The sequence below is a fragment of the Lingula anatina genome, chromosome 3 (genome assembly GCF_051362555.1).
Source record: "Lingula anatina isolate TDL-2025a chromosome 3, LinAna3.0, whole genome shotgun sequence".
In the NCBI taxonomy this organism is placed as follows: Eukaryota; Metazoa; Brachiopoda; class Lingulata; order Lingulida; family Lingulidae; genus Lingula; species Lingula anatina.
Window position 1 is genome coordinate 25,182,488 of NC_141769.1, and position 18,547 is coordinate 25,201,034.

The window sequence follows — 18,547 nt, forward strand, 5'->3', positions numbered from 1 at the left end:
TCATGTGTCAACACACTGCTCTGTACCTGACACTGTATCTCTGCTGGCTGACATAGCATCCTGATTCACTATGTTTATTTATGGTGTAAACAGTTGAAATAAGTCATTGTTATTAATGGATTCAAACATAAGAGGAGACAAGACTAGCTGAAGGCAGAAATAATATGATGGTTTGTTTTCATTATGTACACAGTAAGACATGGTAGGTTCTACAATAGATTGACTCAACTAGGCTCAAGTTTTGCTCATTTTATAGGGATGGAATTTATCTGAGATTATATATTTTTTGGGATTTATCTTACATTATATATTTTTAGTGCAGTTTTGCTCCTTTATTTCTTTATTTATAAATGTTCATTTTGTTATTTATTCTACATGGAGTATAGTATTTCCTTGTATCAATTGTCACAGAATTTGAAAGATGTCATTCCTATCACTGATTATTTGAGTTTTTTTGTAATGGCAATACATTATTGATTACACAAAGCTAACTTATGCTTTGCATTGACAACAACACTGTCATTTCCAGTCTCATATCCTGGACCTTATTACTAGTATTTGAATGCTATGTATACACGTAATAGCAGCTTTTGCAGCCGCACACACAAGAAAAAGATATATAAGGGTACTGTATACAGGGGCTCAGCACATATATTTAGCTACTGCCCCTGCATCAATGAGCATGCTGAGGTTCTGTCTTTTTTATAATTAGAAATATGCTGCTCTGATTGATACTAAAAATATTTCCCTCTTCTTGGCTCTCTGCACAGGTAGCTCACCTGTGTAATAGGGTGCAGGTACTGACCCAATTTAGGGTAAAAATTAGGTAGGTATAAAGTGATAACTGTTTGTTTTGGTCAAAAAAATGGATTTTTCTAGGGTAAAGGATGATTTTCTTTAACTTAGCAATGGTTAATGAATCCATTCCGACATTCAAAGTTAGTCCATGGAATTTTTCTGAAAAGTATTTTTTTTTTTTTTTTTGTTATAATCTCCTTGAATAAAACAGTGAATCCATCTACCTGCCTGCTTATTGTTTTGAATGCAGCTTGTTTTGAGATGAATTGTTGGAAGAGCCCCAACATACCAAGGAAGCCTTGCATGGTAACTTATAAGGTTGCTTTTCATGATTGTTTCGTATGGACGTAGGTGTCTGGTTCTATTTGTTTGTTTGTTTGTTTGTTTGCCACAGTTAATTTCCATCTGCTAGTGTATCTCTCTGTCTGGCTGGCTGGCTTTGAGTATCCACCCACATCAGTCTTGTCTGTTTATTAGTCTACCTTTATCAGAATATAGATCTGGGCCCTGTAACTCGAAAGCATCGCGTATTGCGAATAGCGATATCACATAGAGGCTACAATGTATATGGGGCAAGTATGGGCGAGTTATGGAATCGGGATGCTTACTTCATTCAAAGGATAACTGGCCACAGAATAACAGTTTTATCCAATCCATATAGGATGGCCTTATCCATTGTTGATGAAACTGGGTCCTGCTGTGTGCTGTTTGTCCATCTGTCAATCTTTGTTTTAAATTGTTTGTTAACATCTGTATATTCTGTCAGGTACCGCTTAGTTATAATGTCAAGGTTGAAGATTTAAAGTAGGGGCAGTACTCTTCTTAATTACATGAGAAACCTTATCACAGAAGAGTGAGATGAGAGATGTGGCCTTTTTATTTGACTAAGACTTGTAAATCACTTGATAGTTGTTTTTGATCTCCTTGCTGTATTTTAAGAACTGAAGGCCATATTATCAGTTACAGCCAAACAACTGTGGAAGTGAAGTCATACATTTTACTTCATCATAACATAAATTTAAATGAATAATATTGGGTTCACATTAACATGAATTATTATTATTAAGCAAAACAAATGAAGGCAGTTAAGTGAACATTTACATGCCTGATGCTACATAGACTCAGCATTTTTATTGGGAAAATTGGAAGATTTTTTTTCTATATAAATAAATGTGTAGTTGAATAAAAGCAAGGTGTTCCAAAAAACTATAGTTCAAGGTCCAAGAAGAAATTAAGCCTGTTTATTTGAGTGCATTATTTACAAGTCATTCATTATTAATTGTTTTGGCAAAACATTGGTAAGGACAAATCATGTAAAAGTATATATTTCAAGCTAGAAAAAAGAGTCCAGATAGACATGAATATACATTACGTACTAGGAGTCGAACAAAACTGTCTAAAGGCAAAAATTAGCATCAATTAACCTTTAAGAGAATAAAAAGGTGTAATGAAATTTACTTTGAGATAGATGTGCTCTTAGAGAGACAGCTTTTTCCTAATGTCATGGTTAGGTAAAGATTGATAACTGTTATGTGGCCTTTACAATGTTTACTCTCTGGTGGCTGATGACTAAGGTCGACTGCAGTGAGATTGTCTTGAATGGATGTTATTTGCAGTACTAATTAGAAATTGGATGACTTCACTTTAATGTATGTCCTCCCTTACTGCTAATTACTGAATGATGTACATGCGGGCACTGTCATGTGCAAGTTTATATATAAATACTAACATGCATGCACATAAACACGTGAGATAGTCCACAAACACGTGCAGTAAAGCAAGCATGCACATTAAGAGTGTCCATCACATGCACTCAGACTTAATCCACCTGTTGATGGCAGAAGTGCCAAACCCAAGCACATACAGTACAGTAATTTAGGGCACATTCAGATTTACTCATCGTATTAGCGGGGAAAATCCAACTCGGCAGGAGATTCTCATTCAAGTCCAACCAGTGTAATCAGCTTAATCAGCACACAAATTAGTTAATAACCTCCTAGCTGCTCAAGGAGGCATATCAGACACTTAAACTGATTCTGTTGATTGCACTTTAGTGAGAATCCTCTGCAGACTTGGACCGACCCAGCTAGTACGATGTGTGAATCTGAATGCCAGCTTAAACTCCTTCAGTTGCATGTTTGCTAATGCATCCAAGTATAAGTTTCACACACAGGTGGTAGTTTGTGTCTAATGTACTCATGTCAAGTAGAATAACAGGTATCTTATATATTAGTATGATTATACGAGCTGTTATGAGCACTGCTATTGATATGTGATAAATAGACATGGATATATTTAGGATATGGTTATCCATGATCCCCTTCAAGTCTGCTTATATATCATCATGATTTGTTATGGTATGATATATAGTGTTGCACATATATATATATATATAGTTGTCATGAATGTTAGACTCCTGCTATTATTTGATAATTTGCCAGTGGTTAAGGCAATGCTTTAAGGAAAAGAAAATAAGACATTTGCTTTCGTAAACGTGCATGATTTTGATCATAATTTTATTTATTTGGCCGAATTTTTCAGCTTAGAAAAAAAATCAATAGAAAGATGATTACAGCATAATTTTCATCTCTCAGAATCTGCCAAGGAAGGTGTATACATTTAGTATGTTTCTTGCGTTTTGTCTGTGTCAGTGATGGGTTCGTGCTACAAGGTATATGTGGCACAGGTCAGACAGTGCTCTCAGAGTTCACATGTTATCTTCACAGGTACAGTTAACCCCTGTCAATACCAAGGAGATAAGAGGGATTTTGAAATTGTTGCTGGTTTCGCATTGATTTTGAGTTAAAATGTTAGTTAAGGAATAGATAGAATGTGTCATTTACTGCAGTTTTCCATAGGTTGAAGTTTCACTGTTTATATTTGTATATATTGGAAATTTGGCAGGCTACCCTACCTTTCCCCAGTCGTTGGCATCTGTTAGGATTTTTAGCATAATAACATCCTGTTTGTAAAGGAATATTAATCTCTCTTTAGGTATATATATGTTTTGCTATGCATTTTCAGATGTGAACATCAGTATGTGTTCACGTGCCTTGGCTGAGAAAACTGTATTTGGATTATGTGTGTGTGTGCATGCATGTTTGTACGTATGAGTGCATGCATGCAGTCACCATACTTTCTCAGGTGTGTTTTACCAGATATCATCACTTTACCATGGTACCACCTTAGGCATAATATACCTACCAGTAGATGTGCTGTCACAATGTACTAAAATCAAATCATTTTCAACTAAAACACATCTAATGCTCCTGCTGATAACTGTGGATTTTATTTACCTCTCAAGGGTCTGTCAAAGTTGGAAGATCGAGTCTGAAGTACCCACTGCTTGTTAAGAGCATTGGTTAAGTATGTTTTGGGGTTCATCTGAAATATTGTAAATTTACTTTTGATTTCAGTATTTCAAATTAATATTATTTATTATGTCATTAGATAAGTTTTCTTAATATCAACTATTTGAATTTTTTTAGAAACCACCCCAGGAGCATTGTTGTTATTTTTAAACATTCACCACTTTATATTGGTAATAAAACTTTATTAATGGCAGTGTTTTTAAAAAAGGTCTGAGCTTATCCCATTCTCCATGTACTCTAGTACACAAGATGAAAAAGTTGCCAGTGTTGTGAGAAGAAGGTGTGAAGGAACTGATTAGTGTAATGAAGTGTCCCATTAGCTTGCTATTTGGCAGCAGAAATACAGGTGGCTCAGCTGGCGGGGTTGTTGGCTCAGCTGCCAGAAATAACCAGTGACCAAGTTGAGCTTTATTGTACAAGACGGCTGTGGGTCAAGTACCAATTGGTTGTTTAAGGTGCTCTCACTAGAACGAGGTCTGTTGTCAGTGCACTTTGTTCACCTTTCTCTCCATAGAAATTCTAAAATATAATCAGGAAAATGTTATTTTTTGCTGATCAGATCCATTTTGATGCATAATTTTGCTGAAGAGGTTGAAAAAAAATTTTGTGCACTGGCTTCTGTATGGTAAAATCTGTCAGTGTTAATGGGGCTCAGGTAAAATGCAGGTGTAGTTAGCTCACCTTTTCATGAATAATTAGGAAATGTAGACAACTTGTTTCACTTACAAGTGTAAATATATTGCACATTGGCTTTCACCTTTTACATGCCTCTTCTACTTATCTATTTCAAAATAATGCTCTCTTGGAATGCTTATCATGATGACAAAACCAATCACACAGACTATTTCTACTCCCGATAATTTCAAGAAAATAAAAAACAAAATAAACTCTAATTGTAAAATGTCACTGTATTTTTTTAGATTTTAAACTTCATGTGCTTTGTAGTCTTTATTTGGAAATGAGGAATATTTCTTGGTTAATATATCAATTTTTTAAAAATAGAAGCATTTTATTTTTAGAGTATTAAAAAGACTCCCAGAAAACTGCACTTGTCAATGCGATCAAGTACCATTTACCCACAGTGAATACTGAGAATATATTCATTAGCAATCTGTCCATGGTTGTCAGTACTGTCTGATGTAGACAAAGAGATAATTGTTTCACCTTAAGTTCAAGGCCAGTTGTATAAATGCATCTTTGAATTGAACCGTTTATTTCCTTGTTGTATAATGTTGGTAGGTGAAATGAGCACTTCACTTTGTGCTAATAATGTATATTAAGGCCATGAACTTTGCGGTTGATTTATTTACAGTAATTGCAAGGTTTTTTTAAAGCACAGATGATCATCACTGGCTGTATAATACAGTGGCACCTTCTAAATATTTGAAATCCCAATCGCAGCATGCAAACTTGGATAGATCAGACTCTGGAAGCTGCATGCTGGCTGCCAGATATTGTGTAGATACCTGTGCTAATTGTGCAACATTGTGAAAATATATCTCATAGAAAACATTGTTCATTATTTACAGATGCAGGTTCCTTCACATGGAATAGTGACATTATCACTTTATGGTGGGCATTGTTTTTCTTTTTGCTTACAGTATACACTAGCATCACTTTTCAAAGTGATCAGTTTGACTTGATAGATACATTTTTATATATACAGACTTTTAATTTGATAACTGTCTATTTTCAAACTGCCCATGCACTGATACTGATTGCATTCAGCAAGAGTCCCCGTGGAGTTATTGCACATTAACTAAGTTGACAAAATTCATTGTGAACATTCCCTAAGTGGCTCCTGGTATAGCATTCTTTGTAAAAAGCAATGCAAGCAGCTAAGAACAGTACTATGTCTTGCAAAGATTCCATAGAAGATTTGTTGTAAAATGGAGCCTCCATAGAAGTAAGAACTGGAAGTGAGAAAACTGCATGCAAGGAGTATTTGATGTACGTCATTGCCAGATTTTAATTTTAGAAAAATGCAAACACCTGGCTTTTTATAATCATGCAGGTGTCTAAAATTATGGATTACGGTTATTAGCAGTACGATTTTTGTGATGGTGTTATTAAAGAATAATTATTGGATTTCTATATTTGTTACAGATTTTTTTTAAATGAGTTAAAAAATTAAAAAGAAACAAGCAAGCATATGCTGATTTGGCAATTAAGGGAATACAAGTGCGTTGAATATATATTTGTGTGGTTATAAAAACTAGTCACAGAATGAAGCAAGTTATTTTGCTGAAGATCAATGATGGTATTCCTGTCTATTTACCCAGCACAGCTTTTCCTGCAACATCTGTTCTGCTCCAGAATCACTCTGATGTGATTAAATCCCAATAAACATACAATGCGCCTGGCATGGCATTTATGTAGCAGTTTTTAGGGTAACAACTTGGGTTTATACACTTAAATCAATGATATAGACTGATACAGTTACTAGTATGCAGGCCTAGGTGTATAATAGTTGGACATAAATTTGTCTCGCTGAGGATAGACTACTTGCTAGGCCAACTAAGGAATTATTTTGAGTAAATCATTTCAATTTATTAAAATTGTATAACATAATGTCTGAAAATGGTTTAACCTGAAAATAAATAATAATGTAATTTCATTGGTAGATAACTTCTTTTCCCCTTTTATTTCTGGATTATTGGTTAGGCAGTAATTAAAAAAAAAAAAAAATAAGAAATTGGCCAAGGCTCACTTCTCTATACCTGTGCTAGTTAATGCCTATAAAGAATTGCTGGGGTTAACAGTTATTGCCTTCAAGGTTCTGGAGTAGAGTGCTGCCAAACATCAGGGGAGATATTACCATTAACCAATAACATGTATTTCTTGACTCTAGTACCAAGTTTCTTTGAATCATCTTGTTACGGATGTCATAAGATTTTATGTTCATTATTTATTTACTTGGTTGTTTAGCTTGCTGGTTGATTGGTTGTTGTACTACTTACATACATGTAGTTAGTTGTTTACTAAGTCGGTATAAAAGTGAACTATTAGCAAAAAGGATGATTTAGCAAACGCATGGACAGTTATATTTATTGGATGATGAATAGATAGAAGGGTAGTGTTGGTGATGACCTGAAAAAAATATTGGTTTATCCTTTCATAAGATCTCAGTAAAAGTTTTCTACTTTAATTTAAAAAAGAACTTCATGAAGGGTGTGCTTAAGTGAATATAATAATTATATACTAGTAGCTGAAAAGTAATGAACTGCCATGAAAGAAAAACATTGTCCTGGACTAATGCTTGAAAATTGAGCAGTAAGTACAGTGCAGTATACAGAATATTATAGCATTGATTTGTCTACCTTTCAACCTTACATGTCTTCTGAACTATTTTGATGTTTGATGCAGCAAAACCACTTCAGTAGAGTGTACCACCCTTTAGGATACTGTATATCACTGAGTGTTATAGATATGCCAACAGCACAAAAAATAGAAAAATGGAAAATGGAGCCTGTTCAGAGATATAAAACATTTAGACCAGACCTGCACAAATACAGTATTGAAAGTTGAGGACACTGTGATTATTATGTTGACCAGCTGTTACTTTTAAATTATAAACGAGTGAGGAAAAATGAATTACCATTATAGCTGTATGTAATGCTTTTGTGTGTGTGTAGAATGTAGTTTTATCCTTATGCCTGCATGGAATGTTTTGCCAGTAGAATGCTCAGTAGGACGATACTGTTGCTGCAGGCCTCAGGTTGCTAATGGAAAGATAAAGGACACCTTGTTGAAGTCAGGTTAAATGTAGCACTCGGGTGACAGATGTGTGAAAATGTCATTGTTGAAACATAAGGTTACATGCCATTTACTGAAAAAAGTGAGATAATTTCCCATTTTGAAAAGAAAAAATTTCCAAATGATAAATGTTACAAATTTATTATTTAACTATAAGATTACATTTATGATTTAGACCATAAAATTTGTTGGCACAGTTTTAAAGATAAAATTTCTGCTATTTGATCAGTAGATATATAGAGACAGTGGGAGTTATTGTGCACTATCAGGAAACATGTCTAAGAGATAAAGGTGACTTGAAACTTTTTTGTACAAAAACAGAAAAAAAATAAATAAAAGATTTATTGTTTGAAAACTTAGCAGGTAATTTTTTTTTTCAAAATTACTCATCTGATCAAACTAATGGGAATTTTAGCAGTTGTTAGAGATTGATTTTCTATCATTAAAAGATTTCCTAACCTGGCTAGTTGGTTTTAATTTGAACTAGTAGTATTTGATCTTTTAGTCCAAGCAAACCAAATGCCCTTTTTTCCAAGCGATGAAATTCGAATTGAGGAACCACCTACCAAGAAGGAATACTTTCACCTTTATATGCTTGGTGATATTTAATGTATTTCCCTCAAAGTGTTTGGTTGCTTGTTTCTTCCTTGGCAAAAGTCACGTTTTGTCCACAAATAAACCCCGTGAAGTCCTCATTTTTATTCCCATGTGTAATCTTGGTTGTTATTACTATCAGTCTATAGTTCTATGTGTGTGTAGTGTACTAGTGTAATCCCCCCATTTCCCACTGTCTGATCTATAACCAATCAGCTGTATTATACCCCCACCCCCACCTTGTTGATCACTTGTCAATTTGCTTTATTGATTGTGTTCTCTGTAAATTTATATAAAAATACCTGCCTCATTACTAATTATCATCAAATAGTTTTGTTTTTTTTAGAACTCAATTTCAAGAAACTGTTAAATGTGTAGGATAAAAAATATTGGAGAATGTTTAAGAATCGGGTATGGTGTCACTGTCAGACAAAGTTTAAATTGGGACTTAAAGCCAAAAAGAAAATCAACTTCACTTGCAACATCAAATGATGTGATTGATTGGGCAGCTTTGGTTGTCTGAATAACAGTGGGGTCTCTCAGCAACCTCTTTACCTGAAGTTGCTACCTTCCAATCCTAATCAATCCAGGTCTTAGCAGATCTCTGTACTGCATTGGTTACTATTTGGGTCAGAAGGAATTTTTAAAAAATGTACAAATATTTGAAAATTATTATGGTTGTTTATTACTGTAGGTTTAAAATCTATACATTCATATAAGGGACCATTCCCAGACCCGATCATACTAACTGTGGATCGATCTATCTCCGAGGGGATTCTCACTAAATTGCAAGCAACTTACTTAGTAAGTGGCTTAGATTTCTGTCATGCCTACTGAAGCTGTGAGGGGGTATTGTTTAACAACTTCAGTGGACGTACCATCTAAGGCGCTTAAACTGAAAGCAATTTAGTGAGAAACCTTTTGGAGATGGATCGATCCTGTTAGATCAATCTGGGTATGGGAACCCAGTCTGAGAGGCAAAGTGCCAATTTTCCAACTATGGCTATAGTTTTGCGACCCCCCTTCCCTCCTTCGCAATTAAAAAAAAAAGCATTCTGTAGATAACCAGCTTTAGTGAAGGTCCCTTATCCAACCTCAGCAATCATTTCAAATGCATGGATTATCACAGAGACATTATCATAGAACAGTGACTTGCTGCCTGTATCCTGATGTCAGCTCATTAGGTCTGTCATCCCAAGAGAACATGCTGAGGTCCCTAGCCAGTTTTAGTGGAGGGATGATAAGAAACTTCATTTTCTCTTATCTTTAATGTTCAAAGCTTTTGCATGAAGTTCCATTGGGTATTGTCTTGCATGATATTATCCGAAAAAAATCTGTTTCACCAGTTCAGTTTTACAGGCTGGTCATTATTGATTTCAAATGACTTTGGAATCTGAATTGGAATTAGATTGCTATTATACTTTAAAAGAGACCTAAATTGTAGATCTATAATGTTTCATATTAGCTCAGTATCTTTCCTATGCTTTTGCTAGGAAAGATCTAGAGGACAATGGTGCACCTACCAACAACTGAGTAGTAGTAGTAGCAGTAGTAACTTAGGCTTAAGCAAATATCTTTATTAATTTACAAGTAGTCATATTGTATAATCAGTTAATAGCACACTCATTTATAATTACATTTCTGTTGTTATTTTCATCCACCCAAGTATACGCATATGTTACAATGAATAAACTAATTCTAATATTTCTTATCACAATATGCATTTTGTTCAATGATGATTTCCATTCCTGTTGTAGGCTGCCCCAGTGAAGATAAGGAATGCAACAAGGACAAGCTGGGATTTGATGCAATCTCACTGCTCCATGGCAAGCTGGATGATGACAAGAATGGCAATGTGGACCTGTCTGAAAGTGATGAGGTAATTGTGTGCCTTTGTATATGTGTGCACACGAGCATGGTGTAAGTCATTGAGCTTCGATTATGTGTGTGTGTGTGTGTGTGTGTGTGTGTGTGTGTGTGTGTGCGTGTGTGTGTGTGTGTGTGTGTGTGTGTGTGTGTGTGTGTGTGTGTGTGTGTGAGATAGTTTAATTTAGGTAAAGTGTGGTTGTGTACACTTCAACTTGTGCTTGTATAGTAAAAAGAAATGACTATGCCCATGCTTCTTTGTAAATTGTGACATAAACCAAGCTTATGGTATAAATACAAGTGTGAAAATTCTTGGACTATTTTACAAAACTTGTTCAACTGGTAATGATAAAATCTGCGACTAAAAGACTCTGTCTTCCTTTTAAAATGGTGTTCTCCCAGCCTGTAACATTAAAGCTCATGATCATTCATAAGCAGTAGTGCAGAGAGCCAGAGATCATGTTTTGTATTGGCCTGCTTGAAGAAAGTCTTTGATCTAGGATTCCGAAAGTCACCAACTAAAGTTCAATCAGCACATGTAACTGAACATAGGTCAAGTAGAAAATAAGTGCATTTTCAGAAAAAGGAAAGACAACATCATTATGGAATGTTATTTTCAAATCAAATAAAATAGAAGCTAATTGCAATGGCTTTCCTTATAATATTAGTAACCATCAGTTGTTGAATGTAATATATGCTTGTGTTGCATACTGTGATCTTAACATATCTGTATAGTACCAGGACATTTTAGATTATCCTATGAATATCTCAACTTGTCACATTTTCTTTTCAGTTTCTCCGAGATGAGCTCCAGTACACAGATGGATTTGAAAGGCACAATATATTCCATGGCAATGACAAACAAATCACCGTAGATGAGCTATGGGTTCAGTGGAAGCAGTCGGAAGGTATACATCATGCAAGTTTATGTACTGTAGGGGGAGTGGAAGCATGGTTGGTATCACATAGTCAGATGGCTGTAAAAAAAAAAAAAAAAAAAAAAAAAAAAACTCCCTAGTCAACCCAATGACCCAGTCAGGTCAGAGACAATCAGTGAATGAAACTTTTTAAACTTTTTTTTTTTAGCACATGTAAGGTGATTTGTTTGCTCTTGAAACATAGCGTGACCTGTGAGTGAATTTGCTGACCAAGGTAATAAGGCCTTCAGTAAAGGTAGACATTTATGACATTTATCTATACTCTAGTTGTTTTGATGAATAATGATGGCTAGATGAGTGCACATGCCCTTGTTTAAGTTCAACCAGAACACTTATGACCTTGGTCAGTATTGATACTGAGATGAATGGGACACGGGTGTTGATGGATGGGCCTGGAGTGTTGATGAGTAAGGTACACAGGTCCAAAGAAAATGTGCTGACTTAAATTGTATTAGGCAGGGATGAGATTTTTCTGACTAATGGTGGATTTCCGACATTTTGGGAGCCAAAAATATTTGTCTAGGCGGCCCCCTGGACTCTGTGCTATATTTTCCAACTTTGACTTTAGATGGCAGTCTTATCCTTGATTAGGTTTGGTATTTCATTCATGCTAAAATGCAAGAAGGTATACTTTTTTCCTTCCTTCTTCCTTTTGATAATCATTGACATATTCAGTGGTCTTCTGGATGGGATGGTAAAAGACAATGGAACTGAAATTTTGTTCATTTGCTGTTGTTGGGTTGACACACAACAGATGCTTTTTCTTCAGAACCACAAGCCTTGAGGCTTTCTTTCAAATGCCACCTTTCCTGTCAGTAATGCCACCAATGAAACCACACATGATGCTATATCCAAGCTCACACACATACATGCTATTAGATATATCAGACCACGTTCAACACCGTTTTACAAAAACATGTTTCAGCTGACAGATCGTGAAGTTGACTTTGCAATCCCTCAAAAGCCCATTTACCTCAGTGTTAAACTTAAAGATAATTATAAAACATTTCTTCAATTATTAAAAACATCTTCCTTAAGTTAAAGCTGTGTTGTTGCGACCCCAGATTGCATTCCCTCGTAAGCACGCAAACGGGAGATGAATTTCCAAGATTTACACCATTAAACATGATGGCTGTAAGCAGTTTTTCAAGAGATCACCCTATTTTTGAGACTTCCAATTTCCATAGAAGTTGGATCAACCTAGCTCTAAATGATCCTTTTTACCAGTCAGAGCTTAACCAACAGCAAGTAATTTACCTCTGTTAAAAGGGTCATGGGCAGGACAGCAAAGGGACTAGAATGCCTTAATTGAACTGAATATGATCTGATCTGAGTTATCTTGACTCAACCAGAAAGAAACACAACTTGTCACAGTTAATGTGAACAAAACCTACTATTGATAAGGATGATGTTATAGTAGCACCTGCTTTTGGTAAATCGTGCATACTGTTCTTCTTCATTTGCCTGGGCCTGATCTTTGTTGCATACAAATACACACACATACACACACACACACACACACACACACACACACACACACACACACACGTCAAGAATAAGTATAATTAATCCACCTGATTTTTGACACTTCCTTGTCATGCAGTCATCATGTTCATCTTTTTATCACATTTCATTTTCTATTTCTTTATTGGTATTTGACCATGAGTGGTTGGTCAGGCTAGCTGGCTTTTTAACATTATTCATGAAATTTAACTGCTATTTTTTAAAATTGTGTGTGCTCGAAATATGTAGATAAGTTGAGAGAGTGAATGTTTTGATTTTTTTCTCATGTAGATATGTTGTTTCTTGACAGAATTGCACCAAAGAGAAGAAAAAAAATATCTGAGAACCAATGAGCCAGATATAAACAATGACATAAATGCCATTGCAATTACTCCCTCGCTTTGGATAGTATCAAATAAAAATTATCTAATCAGTCTATGGAATATTTATCCAACATTTCTGCACTAGCCAAAATGAAATATTAAAGGTTACAGCCAGCTTACAACTTGATGATACCAGCTTTTATTTTGATGTCTTGATGTACAAGTGGTATATCATAGTGTCACAGAATTGGGCCACTGAGCCATTTCTCCTTTCTTTTTCCTTAAAACCCAAAACCGTCATATTTATATAAATTGTCTGAATCATCATCATTATAGTTTGAAATTTGTGTCGAAACAACATTGGTTGATAATAGTATGATGAAAATAATACAGAACGTGAACCACCAGCTGTGCATGACATTCATGTGAACTACAGAGAGTATTATGTAATAAAAAAACTCAGTTTTTAAAAACTTTTTACGATAATTCCAGCATGCAAGGGTATCATGATTGTAATTTTTGACTTTGAAATTGTTCTCTTCAGTGTATAACTGGACAGTAGATGATGTCTTGGACTGGGTTACTGTCAGCGTTGACCTGCCACAATATGCAGAGAACTTCAGGGTCAATGCAGTGGATGGAACAGTTTTACCAAGGTAAGTCACTTAGGAATAAGTATCGTAAGAAGTTCACAATTCAAACTTCTAGCAGTTGTTACAGGCCAGGACAAAGGTCTTCTGAAATCTTTTTGTGTAAGCATGTTTGTGGTTAGGAATCCAAGCGTGAAATAATATGATAGGAAGATTGTTTGATAATGTTTTAGTACAAATAAAAAAGATTATGACAGAACTATTTTGCTATGCAGTCTATCTCAATAATGTAACAATACCTTGTCTTCTAATGGTGCACAATAACTTAAGTCTGTTCTGAATCAAAATTTAGCTGAAGGTCTCCTTCATAGAACTTGACAATTTTGATCATGTTACACCAGTTCTTCCTGGTCGGTACATTAGCTGTAGACCTGTATCTCAAAAGATAGCTTACACAATGTTACTCTTGGCTTTTCAAATTTAATATCTGTTTTTTATCAAGAAGTGTGTTATTTTGAACTTATTCCACTTTCAGAATTGCAGCAAACAGCAACCATTTTCTCAGTGGGATTTTAGGGATAAAAAACCCAGTGCACAAACAAAAATTGTCTCTAAAAGCTATGGATGTAGTTCTGTTTGGACCACCGAAAAGTAAGTTCTCAGTGCAATTCCACTCTATTGTGGCTTTTATAATCAGAGTGGGATTTGGTAACATGTTGATATGATGACTGCCTAAGGGTGCTTTCCCAGAGATTTAGATCGATCTAAAGATTAAGGTTTAGATCGACCTTACTCCCTGGGGGTTCACGCTAAATTGCAGTCAGCCGAGCGGGCACCATAGTTAATTACCCCCTTACAGCTTTTAGTAGGCGGGACAGACGCTTAAGCCGGCCAAGCTGACAGTAATCTAGTGAGACTCCCCACAGGGATAGATCAATCTAAAAATCTATGGAAATGGGGTGCAAGTCTTTGCTTGTCCATTTTATATAGGTTACAGATATATCTATATAATTTAAGAGCTGCATATCTCTTCTTGATCGTTCCCAATGAAACTAGCATTCTACATGAATTGGTTCAACTCAGCAAGGGCTCTCATTGCATGCAATCAGGTTAACATTCCTCCTACTATTGTTGTGTGGAATATGTTGGAAACAAAAGGAGGCATGTTAATCTGTTAAACTGATTGCAATCAGCTAGAGTCTCCTCAGAGTTGGATTAATTGAACTAGCAAGCACAATAGTTTCATCTAGAATGAGCCCTTATTAACTAGACGCTAACTTCATATATTTCAGAAGGCCACAGTTACATCAAGGATATTGCCCTGGTGGCATCTTTGGTCATTGCTATAGGAGGCTGCTGGTTTGCCTATATACAGCACAAGTATTCCCAATCACATATGAAGAAGATGATCACAGATCTGGATAACCTGCAGAGAGCAGAGGATGCTCTGACAGAGCTACAAGAGAAGTATGAGTTGCTATTATATAAGTGAGAAGTAATTGACAGGATATTAAAGACAATTAAATGCCTAGCTCGCACTGATTAGCAGAAGGAGCCTAAAGCTTTTCAGCCTACTTGTTGACTAACAGGTCTCAGAAAACTAGCAGCTTTGAAAAATATTTTTGTCATACTGCTCCAACATTAAATCTACGAGTCCAGGTTCTTTGAACCAGTCATACTAGATAGGTATCATGTGTACTGGTGAGAATAATTTATAAGTGATGTCATATTTCTAGCTCACACATGCATAGGAAAATAATGAGAGTGATTTACTGGAAAAGAATCAGCCACCCTATTTCATAAAAAAAAATATATATATATATATATATGATATTGGGATATAGACCTGTAACTGATAAGTGTTAGGCATAATTTGATAACAGTAAAATAACTTCTATTTGATATTATAAATAGATAACATAAAATCAATAACAATTGAATTATGCCTATATCACATCTAAAATCAATGACATAAAATCATCCACTATAAGATTATACCTATATCATACCTTAAATCAGTGCTGTTAAACCAACCATTATTAGATTGTATCTTAGACTACTAGTAGATCATACATTTAGTCAATAACATAAAATCAACCACTATAAGATTATATCTATATCATACCTTAAATCAATTATGTAAAATCAACCACTATAAGATTATATCTGTGGCATACCTTAAATCAATGCTATAAAATCAGTCACTATAGAACTGTGTCTGTAACCTCTGTAGGCTGCAGAGAGCCCAGAAGAGCCAACAGGAGGTGGTACAGGAGAAGCAGCACCTGGAGGCCAAGATGAAGGATGAGATTCAGGATGCCAAGCTGGAGGCGGAGAGGTTAAAGCTGGCCAGGGAGGGCACGGAGGCGGACATGACTCGGTTAAAGCTGGCAGAGGAAGAATTGGCTCAGGTGGGAATCTATAGGCACATGCTTTGGTCAGGGATTGGGGAATTTTTTATGTTTTAATTCTTTCTTTGTTTGTGGAAAGCAAACAGTTTTGAATGTTTCTGGGTTTAATATCAGTTGGCAAGGGAATTTTAAGGGAGGTTGCGAAGGGAGGCTTGTTTACTTCCTCAAAACCATTATTTGCTGCAATCTCTATCTGATCAGTCACTTTTGAGCCCCCATCCGCCCCTTTCTCTCTCTCTCTCTCTCTCCATTGAAATTAATAAAGTTAAAAGCTACAGACTTTTTTTTCTTGCAACACTGCTCTCAGTTCCATGCACCACCTTCTTTGTATGCTCGGTGCCTGATGAAAATTACATCAGCCTTGGAGAGTGAACACATGCAACATATAAAAGACATGGGATGAGCATTAGAACAAGTGCACATTGCATGTCTCCTAAACGTTACACAATTTATCAGTACAGTCTCTGTGGTGTCCAGTTCCTAGTATCCAGGTTTATAGAAAACCTCTGTAATCACTGCAGCAAACATTGCATGTCGCCCTTCCTTTAAATTCAACACCAACCTCTTCCCATGTTATAACAAATTATCCAAGCTAATTTTGTATAACCATGGAAACTAAATGTGTACAAGTCAGGTTTACATATTTCCATGGCAACATGTGCAAGATGGCATGTCAGAATGTTGCTGGATTTGTTCAACAGAGATCAATAGTCAAAGGTGTGAAACAATGGTTAGCCAGTGAATTAACTGGAAAGTGCATCAGTCTGTGTGACACTTGATAAGATTCTTGTTAAGAGTGTTTGGAAAATGGTTTCATTCAGTGAACTTAAACCAAAAGTTGTGTTTGGATTTCAACACTTCTATAAGTAAAAATGACTTTATTTCTGATAAGAGCAGTACATAGTGCCAGTGGTGATTGTTTTTGCTTTGGATGCATCAAAGTGGATTCACAGGCCGTAAAATTAATCCAATTCTTTATCTCAATCTTCTAACATTTTAACAAACCAAGGCCAATACAGCCGTTGGACTTTTCTTGTTATTTTCCAGGCTTTATGTTGCATCATATATATTTTGTTCTCCTGCTTGAAAATTCTTAGCTTTACCATTCCTGTACTTGGGACCAGTGCTTTATAATGGTAATATTGACAATTTCTTATGCTTTCAGGTAAGGTCTGCCCTGCGGCAGGCAGAGAGGGAGTTGGAAAACATGAACTGGCGACCTCCAGCTGACCTTCAGGACTGGCTCCAGCTGACCTACGAGATAGAGCTGACCCATTACAACACCAAGAAGCTGAGCGCTGAGAGACAGCTGGCTGCAGCCAAAGATGCTGTGAGTAGGAGGGAAAAATAAAATACTGAATTTAGGCAAAGAAATAGATTAGGAGGAAGGGGTGGATCTGTGTTAATTATGTTAACCCCCCCCCCCTTTTTTTATCAAACCCAAAAGGGGTAGTCAGGAATGGGATTGTTTGTCTTTGTCCTGTCTTGATTCCTTATGTCCATTATATTAAGCAAAATTGAAAGCATGGTTATATATCAAGAAGAGGTATTAAAGTTCAGTTTGTATTTCATAAACTTTCAGTAGTACCTTCACACAGCTCTTGTCTTTTCATTCATTGCAGTCATTATTATTAATCTTTTATGTATCTTTTGCTCAGTGTGAGAGAATTCGTAAGAAAAGATCAGCATTCATGGGCTCTCTACGGCTGGCACACAGCAGCTCTATAGATGATGTAGATAGAAGAATAATTGATGCCAGGTAACATCTAGAAGTCTGATAACTTGACAGTGCTTTGGAAACCCTTATTGTCAATGTTTACATATATTTCTGCATCTTAATTTATAAAGTTGCATACATTGACACAAATTTACATATAAAGTTGGGCATACATTTCTTTACTCGTTGTGCTGTATTAGATTCATCCCCAAAGAAGTAGCGTTTATAGTTATGTGCACTACAATATTTGGAATACAAATAAAATTATTCTATCTTCTTTAGTTATTTGGCTTGCAATTGGTCAGTTTGCACTTTGCCAAGTACGGTAGTGATACCTATCATCCATGATCTTCATTTATCCATTTCTGCACCAGATCTTCGTTGGAAGAAGTGGGTCGAGATTTACAAGAGCGCCTCCAAAGATGGCGGCAGATTGAGGAGCTGACAGGCTTCGCCATCCTCACCAACCCAGGAATGGCTCAACTCTCCTCCAAACTCTATGGCAGTTCTCACCCGCAAGGTAAAACAGTCAAGAAATCTGCTTTATATGATCCAAATGGGGAAATGTGTTTTATATGAAAAAAAAATGCATTATTTCAATGGAAAATAGGCCTTCTGTAACTTAGTAATCTCTTGGAAATATGTTTTATAATAGTGACACCTACAATATGATCATAAGC

General features: G+C 35.8%; 1 protein-coding gene across 10 annotated transcripts in view; it reads left to right on the plus strand.

The window, feature by feature from the left end:
- The window catches only part of LOC106156136 (stromal interaction molecule 1), a 29,630-nt gene that overhangs the window by 1,604 nt on the left and 9,479 nt on the right, over positions 1-18,547 (plus strand). For 9 of the 10 annotated variants that reach the window (XM_013531244.2, XM_087009151.1, XM_087009147.1 and 6 more), the window contains exons 2-10: positions 10,277-10,398; positions 11,179-11,293; positions 13,694-13,805; positions 14,275-14,390; positions 15,032-15,206; positions 15,973-16,150; positions 17,316-17,480; positions 17,809-17,909; positions 18,242-18,387. In XM_013531244.2, coding sequence (XP_013386698.2) covers positions 10,277-10,398; positions 11,179-11,293; positions 13,694-13,805; positions 14,275-14,390; positions 15,032-15,206; positions 15,973-16,150; positions 17,316-17,480; positions 17,809-17,909; positions 18,242-18,387 — 1,230 coding nt within the window. Of the gene's footprint in view, positions 1-168; positions 203-10,276; positions 10,399-11,178; positions 11,294-13,693; positions 13,806-14,274; positions 14,391-15,031; positions 15,207-15,972; positions 16,151-17,315; positions 17,481-17,808; positions 17,910-18,241; positions 18,388-18,547 lie in introns of those variants that run through there. The other variant, XM_087009152.1, reaches the window with a different exon arrangement.